Genomic DNA, 23,656 nt, shown 5'->3' on the forward strand with positions numbered 1-23,656 from the left:
GTCAGATCTCAAACTCTGTGTGTGTGTGAGTGTCTGTGTGTGTGTGTGTGTGTGTGTAAAGTATCCCGCAAGATACAGGCCAAACTATAAACTGAGGAGTGATGGCCTCCGGGCTGTGTGACTAGGGAGGAAAAACTTTCACCCTTTATTCGATTTATGACTATGTTATTTAATTGTCTTGTTTGTGTTTGTTTACTTTTGTCCAGGAAACCACAATAAAATCCTTAAGCTCCTGACTCTGTCTCTCCCACACATCCTGTCCCCCAGCAAGACAACAGTATTGGGGCTCAGGGGTTCCTCAGGCATCTCTGAATGTCCCCAGATACGGGGAGCACAGGGGACATTTCCTTGCTCCTGCTCAGTCCCCCACCCCCAATTGAGGGACAATTGAGGCTATGCTTGAAAAACAGGAATTTGAATAAATGCATATGTTCTGAGGGCCAACTAAATGACAAGCATCAAGCAAGCACAGGGGGAAAAAGTTGAATAAAACAGAGTTTCTGCCAAGAACGGAAACCCAGTGAGGGGGCCAGCTGTGGACACAGCTGACTGTGATCGGCGTGCATTAGGGATGGCGGGGTTGTTAAGCCAGATGCTGAATGGTCATGGTCCTGCCTGACTTGGTTGCTCTCTCAGTGCTCTTATCCATGACATAATCCACTTATTCTATTTGTCCTCGGAATCCTAACTTAGGATGCTCGGCCCACCTCTCATACTCTGCTTGCCTCCTCGACATCTGCGTCTCTTAACGCACTAACCTTCTTCCTCTCTGTGCTCTGAACAGGTTTTATGCGTTTCGTTCCTCCTGCTTGTTTTCTTGTCTTCTATAACAGGGCTGAATTGTCTCCAACACGGCACACTGCGCTTTAAACAAACAGAATACACTGCATAGGGTTGAAAGAGAAATCAATTATATAAGAATGTAGTGCTATGAACTAAAAAAAATAATAATAATAAAATGTAGTTCTACATTAAATGGCAAGATCTAGCAGCAGCAGGTCTTAGCGCCCGCAACTTCAAGTCGTGACGAGCGTGACAGCCCTGAGCTGCCTCCAACACGTGCTCAGCGGCAGGAAAACATCTGCGATGACTTGCCGCCTAAGTCACAGGTGCTGTTCATACTCCGGGGGGTTGTACTCATGCATTTAAAGTCCATCATGAAGGCGATGCTGGACTTCGGTTAGTGTGCGTCCCCACGGTTTGCAGACCGCCGAGGGCCAGCCGGGTGGACCTGCCCTTGGCAGATCAACCACGTTCCCGAGCCGGGCCCGCGCCCTCCAGCCGGGCCGCCCTCGGGGGAGAGAGGACACGCGTGTTACGGGGAATGAAGGCGGATTAATCGGGAGAGCGTGCACGCCTTCCAGCAAAACGGGTCAAGGGGCGGTGCCGCTCCTCCCAGAGCTCCCGGCGCCCAGCAAACCTAAGCTCAGCCCGCAGCGCCGCCGCCCGCCCAGCTCGCGCCGCCGCAGGCGCCCGGGAGCTCCGCCCTCCGCGGCCGGCAGGGGGCGCGCGCGCCGAGGCCCCGCCCCTAGGACGCGTGCGCGGGGGCGTGCCCGCCGCCAGGCATCAGCAATCTATCCGCGAGCGGCGGGCGGTCGGCGCAACGTGCTGGGCGACGGTTCCGGGCGCTCGCGCTCCAGAGCGGAGCGGACTGACGGCCGGACGCACGCACGCGAGGGGCGGCGAGGCGGCGAGGCGGCGGGTGGCGGCTGTGTGTCCTCAGGCGGCGGCGGCGGGCTCCGGGACCGGCAGCGGCACGAGGGGAGGATGGCGGAGTCCTCGGACAAGCTCTACCGGGTCGAGTACGCCAAGAGCGGGCGCGCCTCCTGCAAGAAGTGCAGCGAGAGCATCCCCAAGGACTCGCTCCGCATGGCCATCATGGTGCAGGTGCGGGGAGGCCGCTTTGTGCGCGGCGGCTTCCGCGTCCGGGGGGGCGGGCTCGGCGGAGGGGCGGCCGGGCCTGGGCGCCGCGCGGGGCCGGGGGCGCCGCTGCTCGCGGCCGGCGTGGAGCCCGTCGGGGGCGCCCGCCGCCCGGCTGTGATCTTGCAGGAAAAGCCCGGGGAGTGGCCTGGAACTGGGTGCCTTTTTGCTTCGTAAAAAAGAAAAAGGAGGAACCGCCTCTGTCCCCATTCGCCCCGGGGGCGGGGGCGGGGGCGGGGGCGGGGCGTGTGCGGGTCTTTCGAGGCGGGTCCGACTCGGAGCGACCCGGTTCTGGCGGGTTTTGTCCTACTTCTGTGGCGGCGACTGGCACGAGGATTTCTGAAGCTATTTTGGGCTGTCATTTCAACACCCGCTCACCCTCGTTGTTTTTTTTTAATTATGCAAAGCTGTGCACGTTGGAGTCATTTCTGCACAGTGCGTTCACTTGGGCCTGATTTTTTTTTTTTTTTTACTGTAAAATGACATTTCCCCAAACTTTCCAGGTTCCTAGTGGCGTGCCCTTGATGCCGTGTGCAGCTGTCCGGTTTGAGTAAGAATGGCCTCGGGGTTCCTCCTGGGGACTTATGGACAGATGGGGGATCCCCCTGCCCGGGTTCCCTCGGGCTTCAGGGGCGCCCATGGGGTTGGAGGGCTCCGAGGTGGTGTCTGCAGGCCCTGCCCGGGGTTCCCGCCGCCTCCCGCTTCCATTTTGCTCCTGTGGTCTTGGGTCTCGCCTGCCGTCTCCCCACCTCCATCAAAGCTGCCCGGAGCCCCGGCGTGGAATTCAGGGTCCAGGGAACTGGATTTTCCCTCCCGGAGTGAGCCCTCGCTGGGACTTGTGTGCCCCCGGGGGCGGGGAGTGGGTATGAGTGGTGGGTTATCTCATCTCAGGACGGGGGTGCCCTGGGGGCTTCCCTAGCTGGTCCCTGACACCCAATCACTCAGCACTGGCCGAGCACCTGGTAGGTTCGAGGCCCTGCGCTGGGTCCCAGGGGCACCAGGAGCTTCAGTGGGGTTAAAAGGAAGGTGATGGGGCCCAGTGTCCGGGGGTGGGCGCCCTTGATGGCGCTGTGCCCCAGGCATGTGTGCCCAGGCGGAGCGTGGTCGGGGGTCCTGCTCCCAGAGGTGGGGGCAGCTGAGGGTGGAGCAGCAGACCTGCCATCTGAGGAGCGCACCCCCCCACACTACGCAGCTGAGCTTTATACCCTGAATGCACGGCGGCTGATCCTGAGAATTCTCTTCCCACGCTGGGGCTCCTGAGGGGCTGAGGTCTGTGAGTTTGGAGAGAACAGATTTGCATCTCCTCCTCCACCAGCCTCTAGAGCAGGCGTCCTCACACTACGGCCCGCGGGCCACATACGGGTTGTTATTGCCGTTTTGGTTTTTTATTTCAAGATAAGATATGTGCAGTGTGCATAGGAATTTGTTCATAGATGTTTTTTTTTAAACTATAGTCCGGCCCTCCAACGGTCTGAGGGACAGTGAACTGGCCCCGTTTAAAAAGTTTGAGGAGCCGAAGCCGGTTTGGCTTAGTGGATGGAGCGTCGGCCTGCGGACTGAGGGGTCCCGGGTTCGATTCCGGTCAAGGGCATGTACCTTGGTTGCGGGCACATCCCACATGTTTCTCATTGATGTTTCTCACTCTCTATCCCTCTCTCTCTTCCTCTCTAAAAAAATCAATAAAATATATTTTTAAAAAAATAAAAAGTTTGAGGACCCCTGCTCTAGATGGAGGTTTCACTTCCTCCAGTGAGGAGCGCGGCCACCGAGGCGTGTCAGCAGCGCTCTGTCACCGCTGGTAATGCCAGATATTTTCACCCCACCTCCGGTGGGCATTTCTCTGAGCACTGACGCTCATCACTGCCTCAAGGTGAGAGGAGTCATGTGCGTGGCGGCTCGTTCTTGTTACTTGGGGCCTTAAAGCCCACGGGTTACTGTAGTCCGTAAGCTTTTCCAGCGTCTTGGTGACTGTTTCCGTGCATTGGGTCCCACGTGTGAATCTGTCTCGTGTGCTGCGTTTGTAAGTGTTCTGAGAAGGGACACGAGGCTTCACCAGGCAGCGAGAGAGGACCCTGCCCGGTGGGTACAGACAGGAAGCCCGGTGCAGCCAGTGCGGGGCCAGCCCTGTGGGGGGGGGAGGGGGCGGCTGGGAACCTGAATGTGAAGGACGCTCTTTGTTATTAAAAGTCAGTGTGGTCATTCCTAATTGTGATGAGGGAGCAGAGTTTTAGTTCCGAATGTCTAGTTGGTCCTCTTGGCCGGCTGGGGGAGGGTGGGGGCCGGGAGAAAGAAGCCATTCTTCTGGCCCTGGTGCTTAAACGCCCTCTTTAGCATTTGTATGGGAGGCTGTCCTGGGAGTATCACGTACCTGATACTCCGCGGTGCCCGAGGCAGCGGGGAGGGGAGGGCGGGAGGAGGCTTTGTTATCTGTCCTGGGAGGGTCAGGGCCCACGTCTCCCTGGCTCTCTGGAGTGGGCGGGCCGTGGCCTGGCCGGAGGACCCTGGTGTGGGGTAGGGGCTCAGTGCACAGAGAGAGCGAGGCGGCTGCCCAGTGATAGCCACCGTCCAGTGACCTTGGCTTAGCTCCCTTCCCGCCATGTCATCCTCCGTCCTAAGGTCCGGGTGCAGCTTTCCTTTAGTCAGAGGTTCTTCCTCTGGACGGAGACGGCCCAGTCACCCATGCAGGGGCCACGGCACCCAGACCAAGGTCTAGGACAGGAGGAGGCCTGGCCGAGCCTGGAAGGTGGGGCGCAGTCACGTTCCACGTGGGGCAAAGCCACTGTGCCACGGGCCCTCCCTGCGTGAACGTCACAGAGGAGGGTAGACAAGGTGCCATGCTGGAGGGGGAGGTCACTGCGGGTGAGGCCATTGCGGATGTGTGCGGGGGCCACGGCGGGTGTGTACCAGGTGGCCTGATGCCGAGGACGGGTCTTTCTGGGTGAAAGTTTGAGAGCCAGAAGGCATGTCTCCTCTGGGGTGCCATTTGTTGTCTGGTTTAGGGGAACTCTTCCCCAGCAGGGACCCCCCTCCTTCCTTCCTCCTCCTCTCCGCACTCCCAGGGCGTCCCGCAGCACGAGGGCCCACAGGAGCAGCCTTTGCCTTTGGCGGCCGGAGGGACGTGGTGCCTTTCAGGGCGCATCCAGCCGCCCCGGGGGACGACCAGCCGACCAGCACCAGCGTGGGCAGCACAGGCGTTGATCAGCCCTCACCCACGGGATCGCCATTGGGTTTTCATTGATCCTCACCCGAGGATGTTTTTCCCGTTGATTGTTTTAGAGAGAATGGAAGGGAAGGAGGGAGGGAGGGAGAAACATCAATGTGAGAGACACATCAATTGATTGCCTCCCACAAACACCAGCTGGGGCTGGGGATCGAACCTGTACCCTTCAGTACGCAGGCCGATGCTCTAACCACTGAGAACACTGGCCAGAGCCAAATGGATCATCCTTAGCCGTGGGAAGGGTCATCTGGGAACCCCTGAAAGTGCCGGTCGGACCGGGCGAGTTCTGGGCTGAGGAAACAGCCGACATTGCTGTAAACCGGACTGCGATGTGAGGAGTCCTTGAGGTCCAGCCTCGGCCTCCGTTTTAATCCATTAGATCTAGAGAGGCCGCTCCTCCTCCTCCGTTAGATCTAGAGAGGCCGCTCCTCCTCCTCCATTAGATCTAGAGAGGCCGCTCCTCCTCCTCCTCCATTAGATCTAGAGAGGCCGCTCCTCCTCCTCCATTAGATCTAGAGAGGCCGCTCCTCCTCCTCCATTAGATCTAGAGAGGCCGCTCCTCCTCCTCCATTAGATCTAGAGAGGCCGCTCCTCCTCCTCCATTAGATCTAGAGAGGCCGCTCCTCCTCCTCCATTAGATCTAGAGAGGCCGCTCCTCCTCCTCCATGAGATCTAGAGAGGCCGCTCCTCCTCCTCCATTAGATCTAGAGAGGCCGCTCCTCCTCCTCCATTAGATCTAGAGAGGCCGCTCCTCCTCCTCCATTAGATCTAGAGAGGCCGCTCCTCCTCCTCCATTAGATCTAGAGAGGCCGCTCCTTCTCCTCCATTAGATCTAGAGAGGCCACTCCTCCTCCTCCATGAGATCTAGAGAGGCCGCTCCTCCTCCTCCATTAGATCTAGAGAGGCCGCTCCTCCTCCTCCATTAGATCTAGAGAGGCCACTCCTCCTCCTCCATTAGATCTAGAGAGGCCGCTCCTCCTCCTCCATTAGATCTAGAGAGGCCGCTCCTCCTCCTCCATTAGATCTAGAGAGGCCACTCCTCCTCCTCCATGAGATCTAGAGAGGCCGCTCCTCCTCCTCCATTAGATCTAGAGAGGCCGCTCCTCCTCCTCCATTAGATCTAGAGAGGCCGCTCCTCCTCCTCCATTAGATCTAGAGAGGCCGCTCCTCCTCCTCCATGAGATCTAGAGAGGCCGCTCCTCCTCCTCCATGAGATCTAGAGAGGCCGCTCCTCCTCCTCCATTAGATCTAGAGAGGCCGCTCCTCCTCCTCCATTAGATCTAGAGAGGCCGCTCCTCCTCCTCCATTAGATCTAGAGAGGCCGCTCCTCCTCCTCCATTAGATCTAGAGAGGCCGCTCCGTGGTGGGCGAGGGCTCGTTGGGAGACCCAATGTTTCCCCATCCCCGCAGCTCCATCCTGACAGTTCTGTGTGGCGTTTACTTTAAAGCTCTGCATCTTTTCATTTCACCTGCCGGACGTTTGGCTTTATGTTGGTGTGACAGTAGGTGCTGAGGTCTCCCGGCTCCAGTCAGCACCGCGGTGTGTCTTTAAGTAGCTCTTCCTACCCAGCATCGAAATGGAAAGAACCGCGGTGTCGGAGCTGCCTTTATGGGGCCCCCCTCCCCCTGGTGTCAGTGGGGGTGCTGGTTTCTACCCAGACGCAGTGGGGTGTGCCAGGGGCCAAGTAAATGCCAGGGTTTGTCACTGCTGGTCACTGTCGCCCGCTCTGAGGCCTGGGAGCGCCTGGCACTGACGGTACCAACCTGATGGTGAGGCTTCCCAGGAAGGACAGCCTGCCGTGAGGTGAACCCCCTTTCCCACGTGGCCCCACTTCCCAGTTCCCGAAGGTGGCGAGCAAGCTGGTGGCCTAGCCCGGGAGTTCTGTTGTCTGCCCTGGCTGGCCTCTGCTTCCCTGATCGTGTGTCCTCCCGTCGTCCCCGTCCGCCCCAACGTGGAAGTTAATTCGTTCCACTCACATCTCTGGCTGCCACGAGCCTGCCCCTTCGCTGACATCCTCTCTGCCTTGCTCTTTGCCTGGGACTAGCTCCTTGTCATTCTAACTGCAGAGGCTCATCCAGGGCCCTTTGGGGTGCACAGGCCCCCTGAGTCCGGCCTGACTCCTGGGCAGACCCTGCAGGGTCAGGACACGGGACAGGCGTCTTGTGTGCATTTACTGTGCTCAGAGGTGACGCGTGTCACTGGAACACAGTGGCGTGTGGTTGCAAAGGTACATGGCACAGTCCTGTCCAAAATGCCGCCGTTCCCACAGGGTCCCCTGTCCTGAGCGCGGGCCCAGCAGGCAGCTCTCAGCTGTGGGGGGAGAGCCTGGAGAGACATGGAGAATGTGCTGCTGCTGTTTCTCATGGTTTGCAGCTTCCCCGGGCCGTGTGGGGACAGGGCAAGGCTGCCTGGGTTCACTGATAAGAAGGCGAGGGCTGCCAAAACCGGTTTGGCTCAGTGGATAGAGCGTCAGCCTGCAGACTGAAAGGTCCCAGGTTGGATTCCGGTCAAGGGCATGTACCTTGGTTGCGGGCACATCCCCAGTGGGGGGCGTGCAGGAGGCAGCTGATCGATGTTTCTCTCTCATCGATGTTTCTGACTCTCCTCTCTCCCTTCCTCTCTGTAAAAAATCAATAAAAATAAGAAAAGAAAGCAAGGGCTGGCAGGTTCCGTTGCTGAGGGTTAGATGTCAGCTAACTGTCCCTTTACCTCCCTCTGTTCTCCTCCTTCCAGTCGCCCATGTTCGATGGCAAAGTCCCCCACTGGTACCACTTCTCCTGCTTCTGGAAGGTCGGCCACTCCATCTGGCAGCCTGACGTCGAGGTGGACGGGTTCTCGGAGCTCCGGTGGGACGACCAGCAGAAAGTGAAGAAGACGGCCGAGGCCGGCGGCGTGGCAGGTCCGAACACACCCTCACGGGGTGGACGGGGGGTTGGGGGGCCCCGCTGCCGTGACTCCCAACCCCGGAGCTTCCAGGGGACCTTTCCCGAGAGCACAGGAACGTTCTTAGGCTCCGCCCTCCGATGCTCACGTGCCCACAGGGACCGGCCCTGCTGCTCGGCTGCACCCGCGGACCGGCTCCGTCCGGCTGCAGGACATCTTTTTCCCGGCGCTTGAAACGTGGTCTTTAAAGTTGTTGTTTTAATAGACTTTGCTTTTTAGAGCAGTTTCGGTGGATAGCAAAATTAAACAGAAAATTAGAGAGTTCCCCTATTCCCCCTGACCCACAGAAGCCTGGCCTCCCCGTCGTCAGCGCCCGCCACTGGAGGAGCCCTTAGCTCCGACCCATGAACCGGCGTGGGCGCGTCTTCACCCAAGTCCATAGCGTGCGGTCGCGGTCACTCGTGGTGTGCGTTCTGTAGACAAGTGGACAAGGGCATGTATTTGTCATGACGGCCGAGTGTGTCTCACGCCTGGAACCCTCCACGCCTCGTCTGCTCATCGTTCCTTGCCCCCAGCCGCTGGCCAGCACTGACCTTTACACTGTCTCCGTGGTTCTGCCGTGTTCCGGAGGTCACGCATTGGACTCACACAGGAGCCTTTCCAGATTGGCTCATTCACATCCACATGCATTGAAGGTTCCTGCAGGCCTCTTCCGGGTTGTTTTTAACCCTCACCTGAGTGTGTGCTGAGGGAGAGGAAGAGAGAGACATCGGAGTGAGAGAAACGGTGCTTCCGTGTGTGACTCAGCTGGGGCCACCACCCGGGTGTGTGCCCTGGCCCGGAATCGAACCGGCAGCCTTTTGTGCACAGGACAACGCGCACCTCACGGAGTCACTGGCCGGTCTCTCCTCGTGGTTTGATAGCTCGTTTCTTTCTTTTTTTTAGCTCATTTCTGTTTAATGCTGAATAATATTCTATTGTCTAGATGTAATTTATTCGTACTGGTAACTAGTTCATTTATACTGAAGGACATCTTCGTTGCTTCCAAGTTTGGGCAGTTATTAACAAGTATAAACATGTAGGTATTTTTATTGTTGGTTTTTGAATTTTTATGAGTTTGCACCCTCATATGTAGGTTTTTATGTGGACCTAAGTTTTTCAACTCATTTGGGTAAATACCAAGTAAGGTGATGGCTAGGTTGTATGTTTAGTTTTGTATGAAGCTGCCAATCTCTTTCAGATGGCCGTAGCGTTTTTTGAATTTCCATCGGCAATGCATGAGTATTTCTGTTGCTCCACATCTCTGCCAGCATTTGGTGGTGTCGGCGTTTTGTATTTTGACCGTTCGAATAGGTGTGTAGTGGTGTCTTGTTTTAATTTGTAGTAAGAAAGCTGTTCAGATATTTTCCCCATTTTTTAATGTTTGTTTTGAGTTTTAAGAGCTCTTTGCATATTTTAAATAACTGTGCTTGAAAATGCATTTTCCCAGTCTGTAGCTTGTCTTTCTCATTCTCTTGACAATGTCTTTCACAGAGCAGACATTTTCAGTGTTAGTGAAATTTAGCTCATCAATTATTTCTTTCATGGATCGTGTCTGTTAATGTGTCTAAAAGGCCATCATCATACCCAAGCTCAACTAGAGTTCCTCCTTTGTGTCAGGAGGAGTTTTATGGTTTTGGGTTACACATGACATCTGAGTCTGGTCCGTTTTGAGCTCATTTCTGCAGCGGGTGTGAGTCTGTCTCACTCCTGGTTCTGCATGTGGATGTCCCGTTCCCAGCACCATTGGTGAAACGGTGTCTGTTTTCCGTTGTATTGCCCTTTGCTCCTTTGAAACGTCAGTTGGACCATATTTGTGTGGGTGCATTGCTGGGCTCTTACTCTAGTCTGTAGATCAGTTTGTGTATTTTGCCAACACCATGCTGTCTCGGTGACTGTCGCTTTATAGTAAGTGTTAAAGGCAGTCCTCTGACTCTGTTCTTCAGTATTGTCTTGGCTATTCTGGATCTTTTGACTCTGTCGATATCTACAAACTTAACGTGCTAGGATGCCTTTAAATTTTGAATAGGCAATTTTATTTTATTTTTTTTAGCAGATTTTGAAGGAGATCCTCTGAGACCACATTCTCCGTTTTCTGTCTTCCTAAACTGAGCCGGTTTAACCTGTTCTATGATCAAGCTGTGCCCGGGCTAAACTATTTTCTCTATCTTCCTATCTTTTTTACAACTGTTGTCAGAGGATTTGTTTCCAGTTGCTTCTGATGTGCTGGAAACTATGGTCAGAAACACAGCTCAGAATGAATAAAAGTAACAGTAAATTTGTCAAAAAGGGTCTGGAGAGCGAGTATCGGTTGTAGCAGAAGGAGAGGAAGAAGAGGGAGACTTCCATCCACCAGCTGCCTCCCACAGCTGCTGCGGCCGGGGAGCCACCTTCTGGGGGACAGATGACACTCCTGCCGACGGTGCCACTGGCCAGGGCTGAATGAGTGCTGATTACATATAGCATGCTTCACTTCCTTTTTGTGGCACGTGTATTGCTGCCGTATAGAAATGTCTTTCTATTGACCTTGTGTTCTGCCAATCTGCTAAATTCACTTAATCGAACTGGTAGCTTTTTTGTAGATTCCTAAGGTATCCCACGTATACCATCATGTCATCTACAAATAGAGATGGCTTTCCTTGTTCGTTTCTAAACTTGCACCTTTTCTTTCTTTTTCTTGCCCTAATGCACTTAACTAGAATCTCAAATACAATGTCAAGTAAGTGGTGAGAGGAGACAGCTTTGTCTCATTCCTGATCATAGGAAAACACTCAGCCTTGGAGCTTTATTTTTATATCAGAAAAGAACCTGGCTTTTGTCCCAGATGCTTGGCTGTTTATCCCCAAGACTCTTCTGAATGATTCAGCCTTTTCCCACTAATGAGAAATGCCCCCTCTACCGTATGCTACCTTACATAGACTTGTGTCTGTCCCAGGATACTCCCTTTAGTTCAGCATCTAACTTTCACCAGTATAAGTGCTTTCCACAGTGAGGGGGGTGCCAGAGGAAATGGAGAGGTGGAGGTGAGACAGCCACCAGCGGACATTGAGCTGTTTCCAGCAGCCTGTCTGGGGAAGGTTTTGTTTTGTTGCCAGAAGAGACGCTGTGTTCAGCACCCACAGCGGTTAGAAATGGCACAGAGGAAACGGACCAACCGCAGCCACCCAGAACAAGTGTCCTGGGAGAACCCCAGGGGCGTGCGGGGCGGCCGGGACACGCTGTGAGTTGACATTGCTGTGTCTGATTCTCCAGGCAAAGGCCAAGGCGGAGCTGGCAGTAAGACAGAGAAGACCCTGGGCGACTTCGCGGCCGAGTATGCCAAGTCCAACAGGAGCACCTGCAAGGGCTGCCTGGAGAAGATAGACAAGGTGAGGGTTGGGGCTCAGACACCGGACTCGGGGTTTCTTCCACTGGGTGTCCCCAACTTCGTTAACCACCCTTTCCTGCCAGTTGTCCCTGAAGAAGGACAGCCGACTGGGAACGCTACCTGGACGATTGTGGAAGCACAGGGGTGCAAGGACGGGCTGTGCTCTGCCTGTCACCCTGCCCTAATCTGATGCAGATACTCCATTTGATTCCTGTGCTAGGAATTTGGAGATGGGCAGTGGGATTTAGAAAGGAAAATCATGACATTATTAAAAGATCTCCAGCTACCTTTAATCACTACAAAATGTGAGGCAAAGGTTTAAGTTCTGAGAGGAATGTCAGAAGGCGTGGGCTGTTGAGGGATGCTTGCCCTGAAATCGAGTTCTGCGTAGTGTCAGCACCCCTCATGCTGCGTTGCCCGGGTCTGGAGCTCACAGTCATGGAACTCTCCTAGGAATGTCAGGCCTGGAATTGTGAAGCTGGGCAGGATGGAAGGGACTGGGTTCAACAGATGGAAGAAAGGGGGGCTGTGGGGGGGGCAGCAGAAAGTCCCTGCTGGGACTGGAGGCCTGCCTCAGGCTCTGGGCCTGGAGTGTAGCTTCCCAGGTGCAGTGCAGGTCCTCAGCTCTGCCCAGTCTGCTGTACAGGAACCTCCAGTTTGGGGTGCGGTGAAGAAGGAAGCTTCAGTCAGTGCAGATAGCTTCCATGGTGGTGACAGAGCACAGCTGTGAAACACACTGGGGAAATGCAGTCCCATCTTCGGGGTCTCCTAGCCACAGGGGAGCTGGCTTATGTGGACAGAATTCCCCGCCATCCTCATGCAAATAAGGACTCCAGATTCTCTGATTGGTCCAGAAGGCACTGTCCTGATGGGTCAAAATAGAGCCACTCTGATTGGTCAGAGCCGTGCAGCTCGGGATGGGGAAAGCCTCAGTCCTGGTGGTTGAAGTGAGATTCCAGGAACTCCGTTATCAGGGCTGACTCCGGAGGCAGAGACGCAGTGCAGGCCTCTCCCTGAAGGGCAGTTGGCGCGGGGGGCCTTCTGTAGACACCCTGCTGGGGGCTGTTTTGTTTTAATTTGAGCCTCGCTAGCCACCTCTTTCTCAAGGTTCAGTTTCCACTTCCTTAACTTGCCCAGGCACATACATAACTAGTGAAAGTTGAGTCCATTGAAAATGGGGTGCAGGGGCTTGAGGGTAACACACACTCCCTGGTGGCATAAAAGTGCCAAAACCTCCCCGCCGTCCTCACGTCGCCCTTGAGGTGGGCCTGAGGCCTCGCTGGCTGAGCACGGGCCGGCTTGGTCACCCCCGGCCCTGATGTCTCCCATCCTTCCTTGTCTCTCAGTACCACGTGTGGTTTTTCCTGTAGGGCCAGGTGCGCCTGTCCAAGAAGATGCTGGACCCGGAGAAGCCCCAGCTGGGCATGATTGACCGCTGGTACCACCCAGAATGCTTTGTTGAGAACAGGGCGGAGCTGGGTTTCCGGCCCGAATACAGTGCGAGCCAGCTCAAGGGCTTCAGCCTGCTTGCTCCGGAGGATAAGGACGCCCTGGAGAAGCAGCTCCCGGGAGTCCAGAGCGAAGTGTGGGTGGAGGGCCAGCGGGAGGGTTGGGGGTTCAATGAGGGGCTTGGTGGAGGCCCAGAGAACCCACAGGTTCCATACCAGTCCTGTGTCCCCTTGCTAACTTTGAGAAAGCCAGGGTGCAGACTGAGGGAGGGCGGCAGGGAAGGGCTGTAGGCTGCTCCTGGTGTCTGATCCTGTGGGCCCTGCATGACCCACTTTCCTGGCCCCATGGCCGCCTCCTGTGGACGTTCCTTTGTGTCTGGGTGTCTCTGAGAAATGGTGCTGGGAGGATCATCACGGGTTTTTCATGAGTTGGGAGGGGAGCAGTTCCCTGGCTGAAGATTTAGAAGGGCGTGGGTTTCATATGGTGCTACCATTGGGGTGGGAGGACCCACCAGTGACTTCTATACTGGGTTGGCCCAAGGCTCTGGAGCAACCCCAAATCTCTCCTTGGCAACAGAGTATGTTCTGAAGGGGATGGCGTCCGCGCAAACTCCGGCAAGCGGGGCCTGCAGAGAGTTGAAATAACAAGGGACGTGGCGCCCACGTCGTTGAATGTCCGAGTTTTCGTGGCTCTGGTTCTCTTATGTTCTGTGTCTCTTTCAGAAAGAGGAAAGGCGACGAGGTAGATGGACTAGACCAAGTGCCCAAGAAGAAACCTAAGAAAGAGAAAGACAAGGACGCCAAGCTTGAAAAGGCTCTCAAGGTGAGTGCTGAGCTGTGTCCTTCGCCATTCTGCCTCAGTTCTTCCCTCGTTCTGGGAAGAAGGCTCAAGGAGGTGTGTGTCCCATTTACCAAGACCTGTAGGAATTCCCAGGTTGATGGCTGCTGTTAAAAAGCATGGTTTCCCCCACGTGGCTTTCTTCCTTCCCCCCAAAGAAACGGTTCTTGTTTGAAGGAGAACTCCCTTTGGGCTCCAGGTGCCAGACCAGCACCCAGGCTCAGGCAGGAGCTGAGAGTCAGGCCCCCGCACCAGCCTCACTGAGCTGGTAGGTTCCTGCTTCAGCCACACCGTACGTCACTGCATCCTGGACCTGTAGGGTCGCTGGTGAGCATGCAAACTGAAGAGGAATTTAAAAAATGCCAAACGTTCTTACCTTAGTCCAGGGGTGGGGGAACCTCGGGCCGGGGTTGTACAAAGCCCATGAAATCATGGTCTGGCCCTGGCTAGACGTTAGGGGTGAGTTAATGCAATGTTTGACCAAATATAGAAGGCTAATTTTTAAGTTGATAATTTTATATGGCCCACAAATGATGTTATAAATAGCCAAATGGCCCTGGGCAGAAAGAAGGTTCCACACCCCTGCCTTAGACAAGTGCCTTGAAGAGAGAAAGTTGTTACTGCTGTTGGTTGGTTGGTTTTTGTTCTTTTGTTTTTAATGAAGCTCTTGTTTAAAAGAAAAAGGAATAGAAGTCAACATAGTGAAAAGAAGACTCCCATTAAATCAGTAGTCATTGGCCAGAGATTCATCACTGTTGATAACACATGCACTGAAGCAAAGTACAAATTGTTAATCAGAAAATGCTAGCTGTTTGGGGATCTGAGGGAGAACATGCTGTCTCTCTTAGAAACTTGTTTCCACGAGGCATCTGCTTGGCTGTCTTACATAAGTATTCGGTTTTTACTAGTGGTGTGAACATTAGAAGCGATTTCTGATCTTGTTCCAGTTGTTTGATAAGAAGGACAATCTGGTGTGGTTGCCCTTTGTAAAAAACGTTGTTGGGGTCCACCTCTGGCTGCAGTAGAGGCGTGCTATTTCGCACTGAGGAAATAGGTGTGGGACACCCCCTCCCCCATGCACTCCCAGATTGGGGAGAGCAGCCACGCCCACCTCCCTAGTACCGGATGTGGGGCTGATGACCCAGGAGCTTCCAGGCTCCTTCCTGAGTCTCCGGGCATTTGTTTGTGAGGGGTTGACTCCAGGGACCCTGGTTCCTGGGCAGCAGCCTTCCCATGTCCCTCCGTGGTCTGCCCACCTTCCACCCTGGTGGTGAGCGGCTGCGCCCTGGGCTTACCTTGGCATCCACAGGAGTGGGGCTGGGCGCACACTTCCCTGTTGATGAGGCTGACGTTGGAGAGCAGCTCAGTTAAGGATGAGGTTGGAGACGAGCAAGGCCAATGGGATCTCCCCCGGTGGTGGGTTTCTCTCTCTGAAGAGAGCTGGTCGCTCAGCGGCTGGGTCTTGTCCACAGGCCCAGAACGACCTGATCTGGAACACCAAGGATGAGCTCAAGAAAGCGTGCTCGACGAATGACCTGAAAGAGCTGCTCATCTTCAACAAGCAGCAAGTGCCCTCCGGGGAGTCGGCGGTGAGCGGCCTTTGTGCTGCGGGAGCCGAGGGAGGCGGCCAGGCCGCTGTGGAGGGACTGTCCTCTGGGGTGTGGAGGCCCTCGGCTGAGCACCTGCCGGCTCTCATTGGGAGGAGTGGCAGTTCCGTGGTGTGTTGCACGGGCAGCCTCATCGTGGCCCCATTCCCAGGGGCAGGAAGGGCGGGCTCTCCCAGGCCCCTCCGGCACCTTCCCCAAGGTAGCCCTTGGCTTAGGGTTTTGGTGAGGACTGAAGGGGCCTTCTCTTGTCCTTGTATATTCACGCCACACGGCCTGAGGAGCTCTCTGCTGCCTCTGCCCACGCTGCCCCAGGGCGGTGAGGTCTGGAGGGAGGAGGACCCCCTCGTGAGACCAGCTTCCCCAGCAGGCCTGTCCTGCCGGCTCTGGGGAGAGGGTGGCACTGTTCTCGTGCAGAAGCAGTGGGTGCTCTGGCTCTCCCTTGACTTCTCAATCCCCGAGGGCAGTGGGAACTGCAGGAACGTGCGTGGACTTAGAAGTACAAAAATCTAAGCTCTGCTTGTCAACCAGCCGGCCAGGGGTGGGCAGTTAGCAAGCCTGGGGCGAGCCGTCTCTTCTGTGGTGGTGCATGCACTTTGCAGGTTCTTCATCCCACGTGGGTAACGGCACTGTGGCCCCTCTTGTCTCTGTCACGCTTTGTCTCTGACACGCTTCTCCACTGGCAGATCTTGGACCGTGTGGCTGACGGCATCGTGTTCGGTGCCCTCCTCCCCTGCGAGGAGTGCTCAGGCCAGCTGGTCTTCAAGAGTGACGCCTACTACTGCACGGGGGACATCACTGCCTGGACCAAGTGTATGGTTAAGACGCAGACGCCCAACCGGAAGGAATGGGTGATTCCAAAGGTTAGTGGGGGCTCCTGGGGTCTGTAGACTGAAAAATATGGTCCCCTCCCTCCAAGCAGCCACGACGGCAGGGCAGCATTCTTCAGGCTTCTTTACATCTGGCCCCTCCTCACAGTTAGAATGTAAAGTTACGTTATTGGCTCCATGGTTTAAACACTTCACAGATGTCGAACCAAAGCACTTCGTACTGGAGTGCAGGCTTGTCCGGTTGGAGTGAAGCCCTCCTGCGGGCCAAGAATGTGGGTCGTTTCTGTTGCTGCTCAGCAAGAGCTTCCTCTGTGCCAGGCACTGTTCTGAGCACAGGGGACAGATGCTGAGTAAGTGGACCATTCCTGCCTTTATGTTAGGAGAGCTTTTCTTAACAATACTTCTTTGCTTTTAAGCTAAAGGGGGAGCTGGTTCCAGAGTTCAGTTATCTTCTATTTTGATCTCTTTTATAATGGAACTACAAGTTGAATTCTCAGGTGCAAAATCTCAGTTGAGGAACCTCATTTGGAATTGTGGGCAGGGTGGGGAGTTGGGGACTTGTCTGCTGGAAGGACTCCACCTGTGTCCTCGAACTCAGCTTGAGCGGGCACCCAGCTGCCTGGAGCAGAGTTGGGACTGCCACTAACTAGGATTCGGGATTTGATCATCTGGTTCTCTCTCCCTGTGCATACTTCTGATGGGCGAGCATTTGGAAGGGTGCCATGTAGTAAGCACTTGGTCATTGGTACTTGAGTGTCCCATTGGCACTGCTAACCCAGCATCTGGAACAGAACTCCATGGTTCCGCCGGCCCTCCTGCCCGAGCTCATTCGTTTCCTGCCTCCTCTGTCCACTACCATAATTTACTCCTCCCTCTCAGTCCTTCTTCTTGAGTGCTCATTCAGCAAATCTGGCCTTGTTGCTTCCCACACCCTTAATATCTTACAGTGATTCCTCAGTTCCTATAGAAATACTAGTATTTTCAGTTTTTCTGAATATACAGATTTAACAGGCCCTTTTGTGGTATTTATATTCCTTCTATCTTTGAGAAAATTAGAAAGTAAATGATGTGAACTATTTTGTGCTTTATATATCAACAAGAGGCCGGGTGCATGGATTTGTGCAGTGAAAGTAAATTAGAAGGTGGCCAGCGGGGCAGGACTCAGCAAGATTGGCCAGACACGCCCTGGAGCCGGCCTCCCATGGTCCCTCCCTGGCTGGCCGCATCTGGGGCAGCGCCTGGGCTTGAAGGGCATCTGCAGAGTGAGCAGGGTCCCTTGGGCAGGTGGGGTCCCTTGGACTGGCCTGTGGGGATCAGCCGAAACCAGCAGTCCAACATTCCTCAAGCCCCAGAATGCAAGAGGGCACTCTGCAAAGCTGCTGTCGCTCCACAGCTCCTGCGTTGAGCGTCTGCCCCCTGGTGCTCATTGAGTGTCATAGCTACCAGTCAAACGGTTGCTTAGATTGATTGATACGGTTGCACAGTATCTATCTACACTAATCAAAGAGAAACATGCAAATTAACCACCACTCCATTACACCCACCAGCCAATCAGGAGCAAGTATGCAAATTAACCCAACAAAGATAGTGGCGGCCACGGAGCTGGAGAGAGCAGGAGGCTTGGGTTTCCCCCAGTGATGGAGGAAGCCAAGGTTCCCACCCTCCCTGGCCAACCCTGGCCTCCACTCAAAGCTACAAAGTTTCAATTATAGAAGATAAATCCCAGATACCTGCGTCCAGCCGGCCCTGGCCTCCGCTCAAGGAGGCACTGAAAAAAAAAGGAAAAAAAGAGGGGCTGGGAGCCATCAGCCCCTCACCCAGGCTGGCCACACCCCTATGGGGTGAGGGTCTCCGCTGGGCGGGGGGGGGGGCCTTGGCCAGCCTGCAAACAGCCATCAGCCCCTTACCCAGGCTGGCCAGGCACCCCAGCGGGGACCTCCACCCCATGGGGGCGTGGCCGGCCTGCAGTTGCCCCCCCCTCCCCCACCAGGTCTCTATACTAATAAAAGAGTAATATGCTAATTAGACTGGGAGACCTTCCAGATGTTCTGGACAAAGCCATGGTGGCGGGGTTGAGGTAGAGGCTGTTAGAGGCCAAGAGGGGAGGGCAGTTGTGGGTGATCAGGCTGGTGAGGGGTGGGGCCGATGGGGGTAAGCAGACCAGCAGCGGGGCCAGTTGGGGGCGAGCAGGCTGTCAGTGGGGGGTCAGTTGTGGGTGATCAGGACCCCGGGGGCGGGGGATAGTTGGGGATGATCAGGCCGGCGCGGGGGGGGGGGGGGGGGGGGGCGGGGGGGAGCGGCATTGGGCGTGCAGGACAGCAGTGGGGGCGGGGCAGTTGGGGGCGAGCAGGCCGGCAGGCAGAGTGGTTAGGCGCAATCAGGCAGGCAGGCAGGTGAGGGGTTAGGAGCCATCAGTCCCGGATTGCGAGAGGGATGTCCAACTGCCGGTTTAGGCCCAATCCCTGTAAACCAGCAGTAAGACATCCTTCGAGGGGTCCCAGATTGGAGAGGGTGCAGGCCAAGCTGAGGGACACGGACACACACACACACACACACACACACACACACACACACACCTGTGCATGAATTTCGTGCACCGGGCCTCTACTGTATATGTATGTATATGTGTGTGTGTGTGTGTGTGTGTGTGTGTGTGTGTGTATGAATACATGCTTTTTTCCCCAATGATATGTTTATTGATATTTTTAGAGTGAGGAGTGGGGGAGGGAGAGAAACATCCATCAGTTGCTTCCTATTTATGCCCTGACCAGGAATCAAGCCCACAACCTTTTAACGTACTGGACAGCACTCCATCCAAGCCACCAGCCAGGACTAGCATCTACCTATATTTTTAAAGGGGTATTTTAAAAGGGTATCTGCAGCCCTGGCCAGTGTGGCTCAATTGGTTGAGCATCACCCCATGCACTAAGAGGTCCCCAGTTTGATTCCCAGTCAGGGCACATGCCCGGGTTGCGGGCTCGATCCCTGTGGGAGGCATGCGGGAGGCAGTCAGTCGATGTTTCTTTCTCCCTTCCTCTAAAATCAAAGGTGTCTGCATGTGTGAGGCATTTTCTCAGGTCCACGGCTTGCTTGTTGCCCATGCAAGTTCATGGGTGTGTAGACTCGGTGCAGTACCTCTGCTGTCCCCAGGGTCTCGGCCCACAGAGTCAAGGTCAGCTCCTTAGCTTGGATACCGAAGCCCTTCATGATCTGGCTGTTGGCCTTCTGTGGCCCTTCTCCTCCTCACATACACTCTCACCGCCCTGTGAACACAAGCCTCTAGTTCTTTGTACTTCCAGCAGCAGGGAGCTGACGGCCTGCGGCTCCCAGCAGACCACGGTCGGTCCGTCGCACACCTCTGCTTAGCCTGTTAGAGGCTGCTGAGCGGTCACTGCTGAGGAGCCCTTCCCGCGTTCCCCGTCTTGCAGCCCTGGAGCACGCCTCTGGGTTAGAACTCAGCTCCTAGGTTAACGCTTGCCTTGCTGGAACTTTCTTAAGTAGGGGGCGAGCAGGAGGCAGCCAGTCGATGATTTGCTGTCATCATTGATGTTTCTATCTTTCTCTCCCTCCCTTTCTCTCTGAAATCAATAAATAATATATATATATATATTTATAATAATATATATATATATATTTAAAAAGGCAGCTAAGTGGGGGACCCACTGTATTTGATGTTAATCCAGTGACCACTGAGCACAGCCCGTTGCAGATCACATGGGATGGAGAGAGCTGTGCTGATCCTGGGATTTGCACGGAACGTTGACCACGACTGGGCTCTGCTGTGTGTTTTTCCTAAGATTTCCCTCTGCAGAATCTCCCAGTGTGAGCAGTCGGTGGGCCTGTAGTCATGGGACGGGCATGGGAACCCAGAGAGGTTGACTGGAGGGGAACAACTTGAGAAGGAGGCCTGGAGGTGGTAGTCCGGGTCAGCAGTGGTTCGCAGATGGCAAACTTGCTCTCTAAAGCTTTTTTACCGCATCCACAGCACACACTCTAACATACATGTAGGAGTGCTAGAATTAAGCTCCATATCTGTAATAATTCATACTAGGAACCTCACGTTTTCTTAATGTTATTCTTTTTTTTAAATATATTTTTGCCCTGACTGGTTTGGCTCGGTGGATAGAGCGTCGGCTTGCATACTGAAGGGTCCCAGGTTCGATTCTGGTCAAGGGCATGTACCTTGGTTGCGGACACATCCCCAGTGGGGGGTGTGCAGGAAGCAGCTGATCAATGTTTCTTTCTCATCGATGTTTCTAACTCTCTATCCCTCTCCCTTCCTCTCTGTAAAAAATCAATAAAATATATTTTAAAAACATATATATATATATTTTTTTATTGATTTCAGTGAGGAAGGGGGAGGAGAGAGAGAGAGAAACATCCATGATGAGAGAGAATCATTGGTCGGTTGCTTCCTGCATGCCCCCTATTGGGATCAAGCCCGCATCCCAGGCGTGTGCTCTTGAGTGGAATAGAACCTGGCACCCTTCAGTCTGCAGGCCGATGCTCTATCCACTGAGCAAAACCAGCCAGGGCCTTAATGTTATTCTTTATTATAAAAAGAAGAAAGAGTGTGCCGTGCCAGCGCAGGCAAGGGTTCGGCAAGCCTGAGGGAGGGCGGCGAAGGATGTAGAAAAGACAGAGAATAAGCTGGGTCTAGGTGGATCTTCCTGTGCCTGGCTGAGGCCACAGAGAGAGATCCAGACAACAAGCTGAGCCTTTATTTTATAGCCAGAGGTAAACAAGGTAGTGGTCACCATAGTTACAATGTTCTTGTGAGTTTCACTTGTTTTGGAAGCACTTGCTGCACCTCCCACAGCCCATTAGCTACCCAGGAAGGATCTAGGGAGCTCACAAGATCAAGCTTGATGTTAAGAGGGCTGTGCCCTCTAAGCTGGGACTTGTTTGCGGCTTTGCCAACAGGTCAGCCCGAGGCTTAACCCTATAGCCACTCCCTACAAAAGAGATTTTTAATTTGGACAACAGAAATTATCTTTGCTCTATCAGGTGATTATTTCAAGGGAGAACTGGTTTCTTAACTGAAACTTAAATTCTTCAGGAATTCCGAGAAATCCCTTACCTCAAGAAACTGAAGGTCAAAAAGCAGGACCGGATATTCCCCCCCGAGACCAGTGCCCCCGTGGCAGCAGCACCGCCGCCTCCCACAGCCTCGGCGCCCACCACCACGAACTCTTCTGCCCCACCAGGTAGCGCTCCGGGCAAGGGGGGGGGGGGCGGGGGCGTGCAGGGGGGGAGCTGAGGTCCTGTGTTTTGGGGGGGACAGGCTGTCTGTCTTTCTCTGGTCACTGTTGCTGATCCTGTGAGGAAGCCCTGTCTTGGTCCCCCTCCCGTGCCGCCCGCCCCCCGCCCCCCCCCCCCCCCCCCAGCAGGAGCAGGGAGGCCAGGTAGATGGCCGGACCTGGAATGGCCTGCAGGGTGTCTGCCCAGTTACTGCAGAGCATCTCCGGGTCTTGCTGTCCTGCCCCCGGGAGCCCTGCTCCCACCGGCATCCAGAGCCTGCGGAGCGCCGGCCTCCTCTGCGTGCAGAGGCCTCTGTACTGGGCAGCATTAGTGAGAAGGCTCCGCGCCAGCAGAGCAGCGGGGTCTGTCTGTTTCTCTCAGGAGAAAGCCCACTGCCTTTGTGTCCGCGGGGGGCGGGGGGCGGGGGGGCGGGCTGGCAGGACTTTTCCCTGCGGCACCTCCTGTCGCAGGATGCCACCAGCACTGCATTCCCATCAGTCGCAAACATGGCGCCCTGTCCAGGCCGTCGAGCGGGGTTGAGTGCAGGCTCTTCCTTCTCCCTGGAATCGGTTGTCTCCCGTCATTGTTGTGGGAGCTTTGCGTTGTCAAGGACGTGTCCGATTTTCAATGGGTTGATTACTAAGTACTGCGTAAGAAGTGGCAGTTTGCTTTTAAATGGGAGGAGGAGAAGAAAAGTGATTGGGCGTTCACGTGACCTACCTCTCTGCTTCCTTCCCATCCTCTGCCGGCTTCCTGTCCCTGGTCCCCAGGCTCCAGCTACAGCCTTTCTGTGCCCAGGGATGAGTGCAGCTCTCCGATGGCACTGGCTGGCTGGCCTCTGCTTTCCCAGTAGCCTTTGCTTCTGTTTTCATATTCTTCCCGCGGGAGAAGCTGACGAAAGAGGGGTGCTGAGGCTGTCCAGGGGCCCTGCAGCCTGTTCCGGCTTTTTCCTGAGAGCTTGCTGCCTGGTTTTCTAGCCCCTCCCCTCCCCCCCGCCCTGCCTCACGATTCTCCTCTCCCATCCCAGATAAGCCGCTGTCCAACATGAAGATCCTGACTCTTGGGAAACTCGCCCGGAGCAAGGATGAAGTGAAGGCCACCGTGGAGAAACTCGGGGGGAAGCTGACTGGGACGGCCAACAAGGCGTCCCTGTGCATCAGCACTAAAAGTGAGTGCGCCTCCCTGGCACCCGAGGTCACGCTCTCTCCTCTCGCGATCGTGGTGAGGATTGGAGGAGGTGAGGCTGAGGTCACGCAGCGTGTCGCACGGACAGCGTGGTTGCTCTGCTCTGGGGGAAGGGCGGCGGCTGGTGTGCCTGGTGCCGCCGCTCTGGACGGAGCGGGTCCGGTCCTTCTGCTCCCGCCAAAGGCTGAGGCTGCTGCTCCTCTCCCCGCCTGGCGCTCTGCCACAGGGGTCCGCAGGTTTGCTGCCAAGACAAAAGTTTGCAGCTTCAGTACATTTGGGAAATGCAGCTAAACAGCGGTGAATGGGTTTCTTGGCCGCATTATTATACCGACGACCATCGTAATATCTCTGAGACCAGAGAAACAGCATTTTCCAAACATACTGACTTCCGGGCCCTCTTTCTGTGGATGCCTGTTAACTTCTCACTCTGTGGAATGGTCTAGAGGTGGCGGCGCTGGCTCATCGTGCCGGAGAGGAAGGGAATGTCGCTGGCAAAGGCCGTTGTGGAAATAGCCCAAGAGCACGAGGCTGGAAGGAAAGAGCTGAGGGGATGAGGGCTTGGGAGTAAGTGTGACTAGTAGCTTGAGACTTAACATCCGTTTTAAACTTGTTTGTTCTTCTCTTTCCCGCCTGATTTGGACAGAGGAGGTGGAAAAGATGAGTAAGAAGATGGAGGAAGTAAAAGAGGGCAGCGTTCGAGTGGTGTCTGAGGATTTCCTCCAGGACGTCGCTGCCTCGACCAAGAGCTTCCAGGAGCTGGTCTCGGCCCACCTCCTGTCCCCCTGGGGGGCCGAGGTGAAGGAGGAGCCTGTCGAAGTCGTGGCCCCAAAAGGGAAGTCGGGGGCTGCAGTCTCCAAAAAGAGCAAGGCCCCCGTCAAAGAGGAAGGTGAGGCCCTGCGCTGCCATCTGGGGCAGAGCCGTGATGCCAGCGGCCCAGTGGGTCCTGGGCACTGTCCGTCCCGTCTGCGTGTGCCCCTGAAACGGCCTGGGTGTGGAAGGCGCTCGGGTCCCGTGGTAGCACCGGATACAAGTGGAAATGACCCACTTGTCTTGCTTCCCCCTTTGCATTTACTTTTAATT

At 55.2% G+C, this 23,656-nt stretch overlaps 1 protein-coding gene across 1 annotated transcript in view; it reads left to right on the plus strand.

Annotated features, from left to right (window-relative positions):
• The first annotated feature begins 1,743 nt into the window (after positions 1 to 1,743).
• Positions 1,744 to 23,656, plus strand: part of PARP1 (poly(ADP-ribose) polymerase 1) — a 36,299-nt gene continuing 14,386 nt past the window's right edge. The window contains exons 1-10 of the mRNA XM_054713088.1: positions 1,744 to 1,887; positions 7,875 to 8,040; positions 11,316 to 11,431; positions 12,801 to 13,015; positions 13,602 to 13,701; positions 15,189 to 15,305; positions 16,007 to 16,183; positions 21,210 to 21,357; positions 22,419 to 22,559; positions 23,220 to 23,462. Coding sequence (XP_054569063.1) covers positions 1,768 to 1,887; positions 7,875 to 8,040; positions 11,316 to 11,431; positions 12,801 to 13,015; positions 13,602 to 13,701; positions 15,189 to 15,305; positions 16,007 to 16,183; positions 21,210 to 21,357; positions 22,419 to 22,559; positions 23,220 to 23,462 — 1,543 coding nt within the window. The 5' untranslated portion in view covers positions 1,744 to 1,767. The remainder of the gene's footprint in view (positions 1,888 to 7,874; positions 8,041 to 11,315; positions 11,432 to 12,800; positions 13,016 to 13,601; positions 13,702 to 15,188; positions 15,306 to 16,006; positions 16,184 to 21,209; positions 21,358 to 22,418; positions 22,560 to 23,219; positions 23,463 to 23,656) is intronic.

The sequence above is a fragment of the Eptesicus fuscus genome, chromosome 24 (genome assembly GCF_027574615.1).
Source record: "Eptesicus fuscus isolate TK198812 chromosome 24, DD_ASM_mEF_20220401, whole genome shotgun sequence".
NCBI classification, from domain to species: Eukaryota; Metazoa; Chordata; class Mammalia; order Chiroptera; family Vespertilionidae; genus Eptesicus; species Eptesicus fuscus.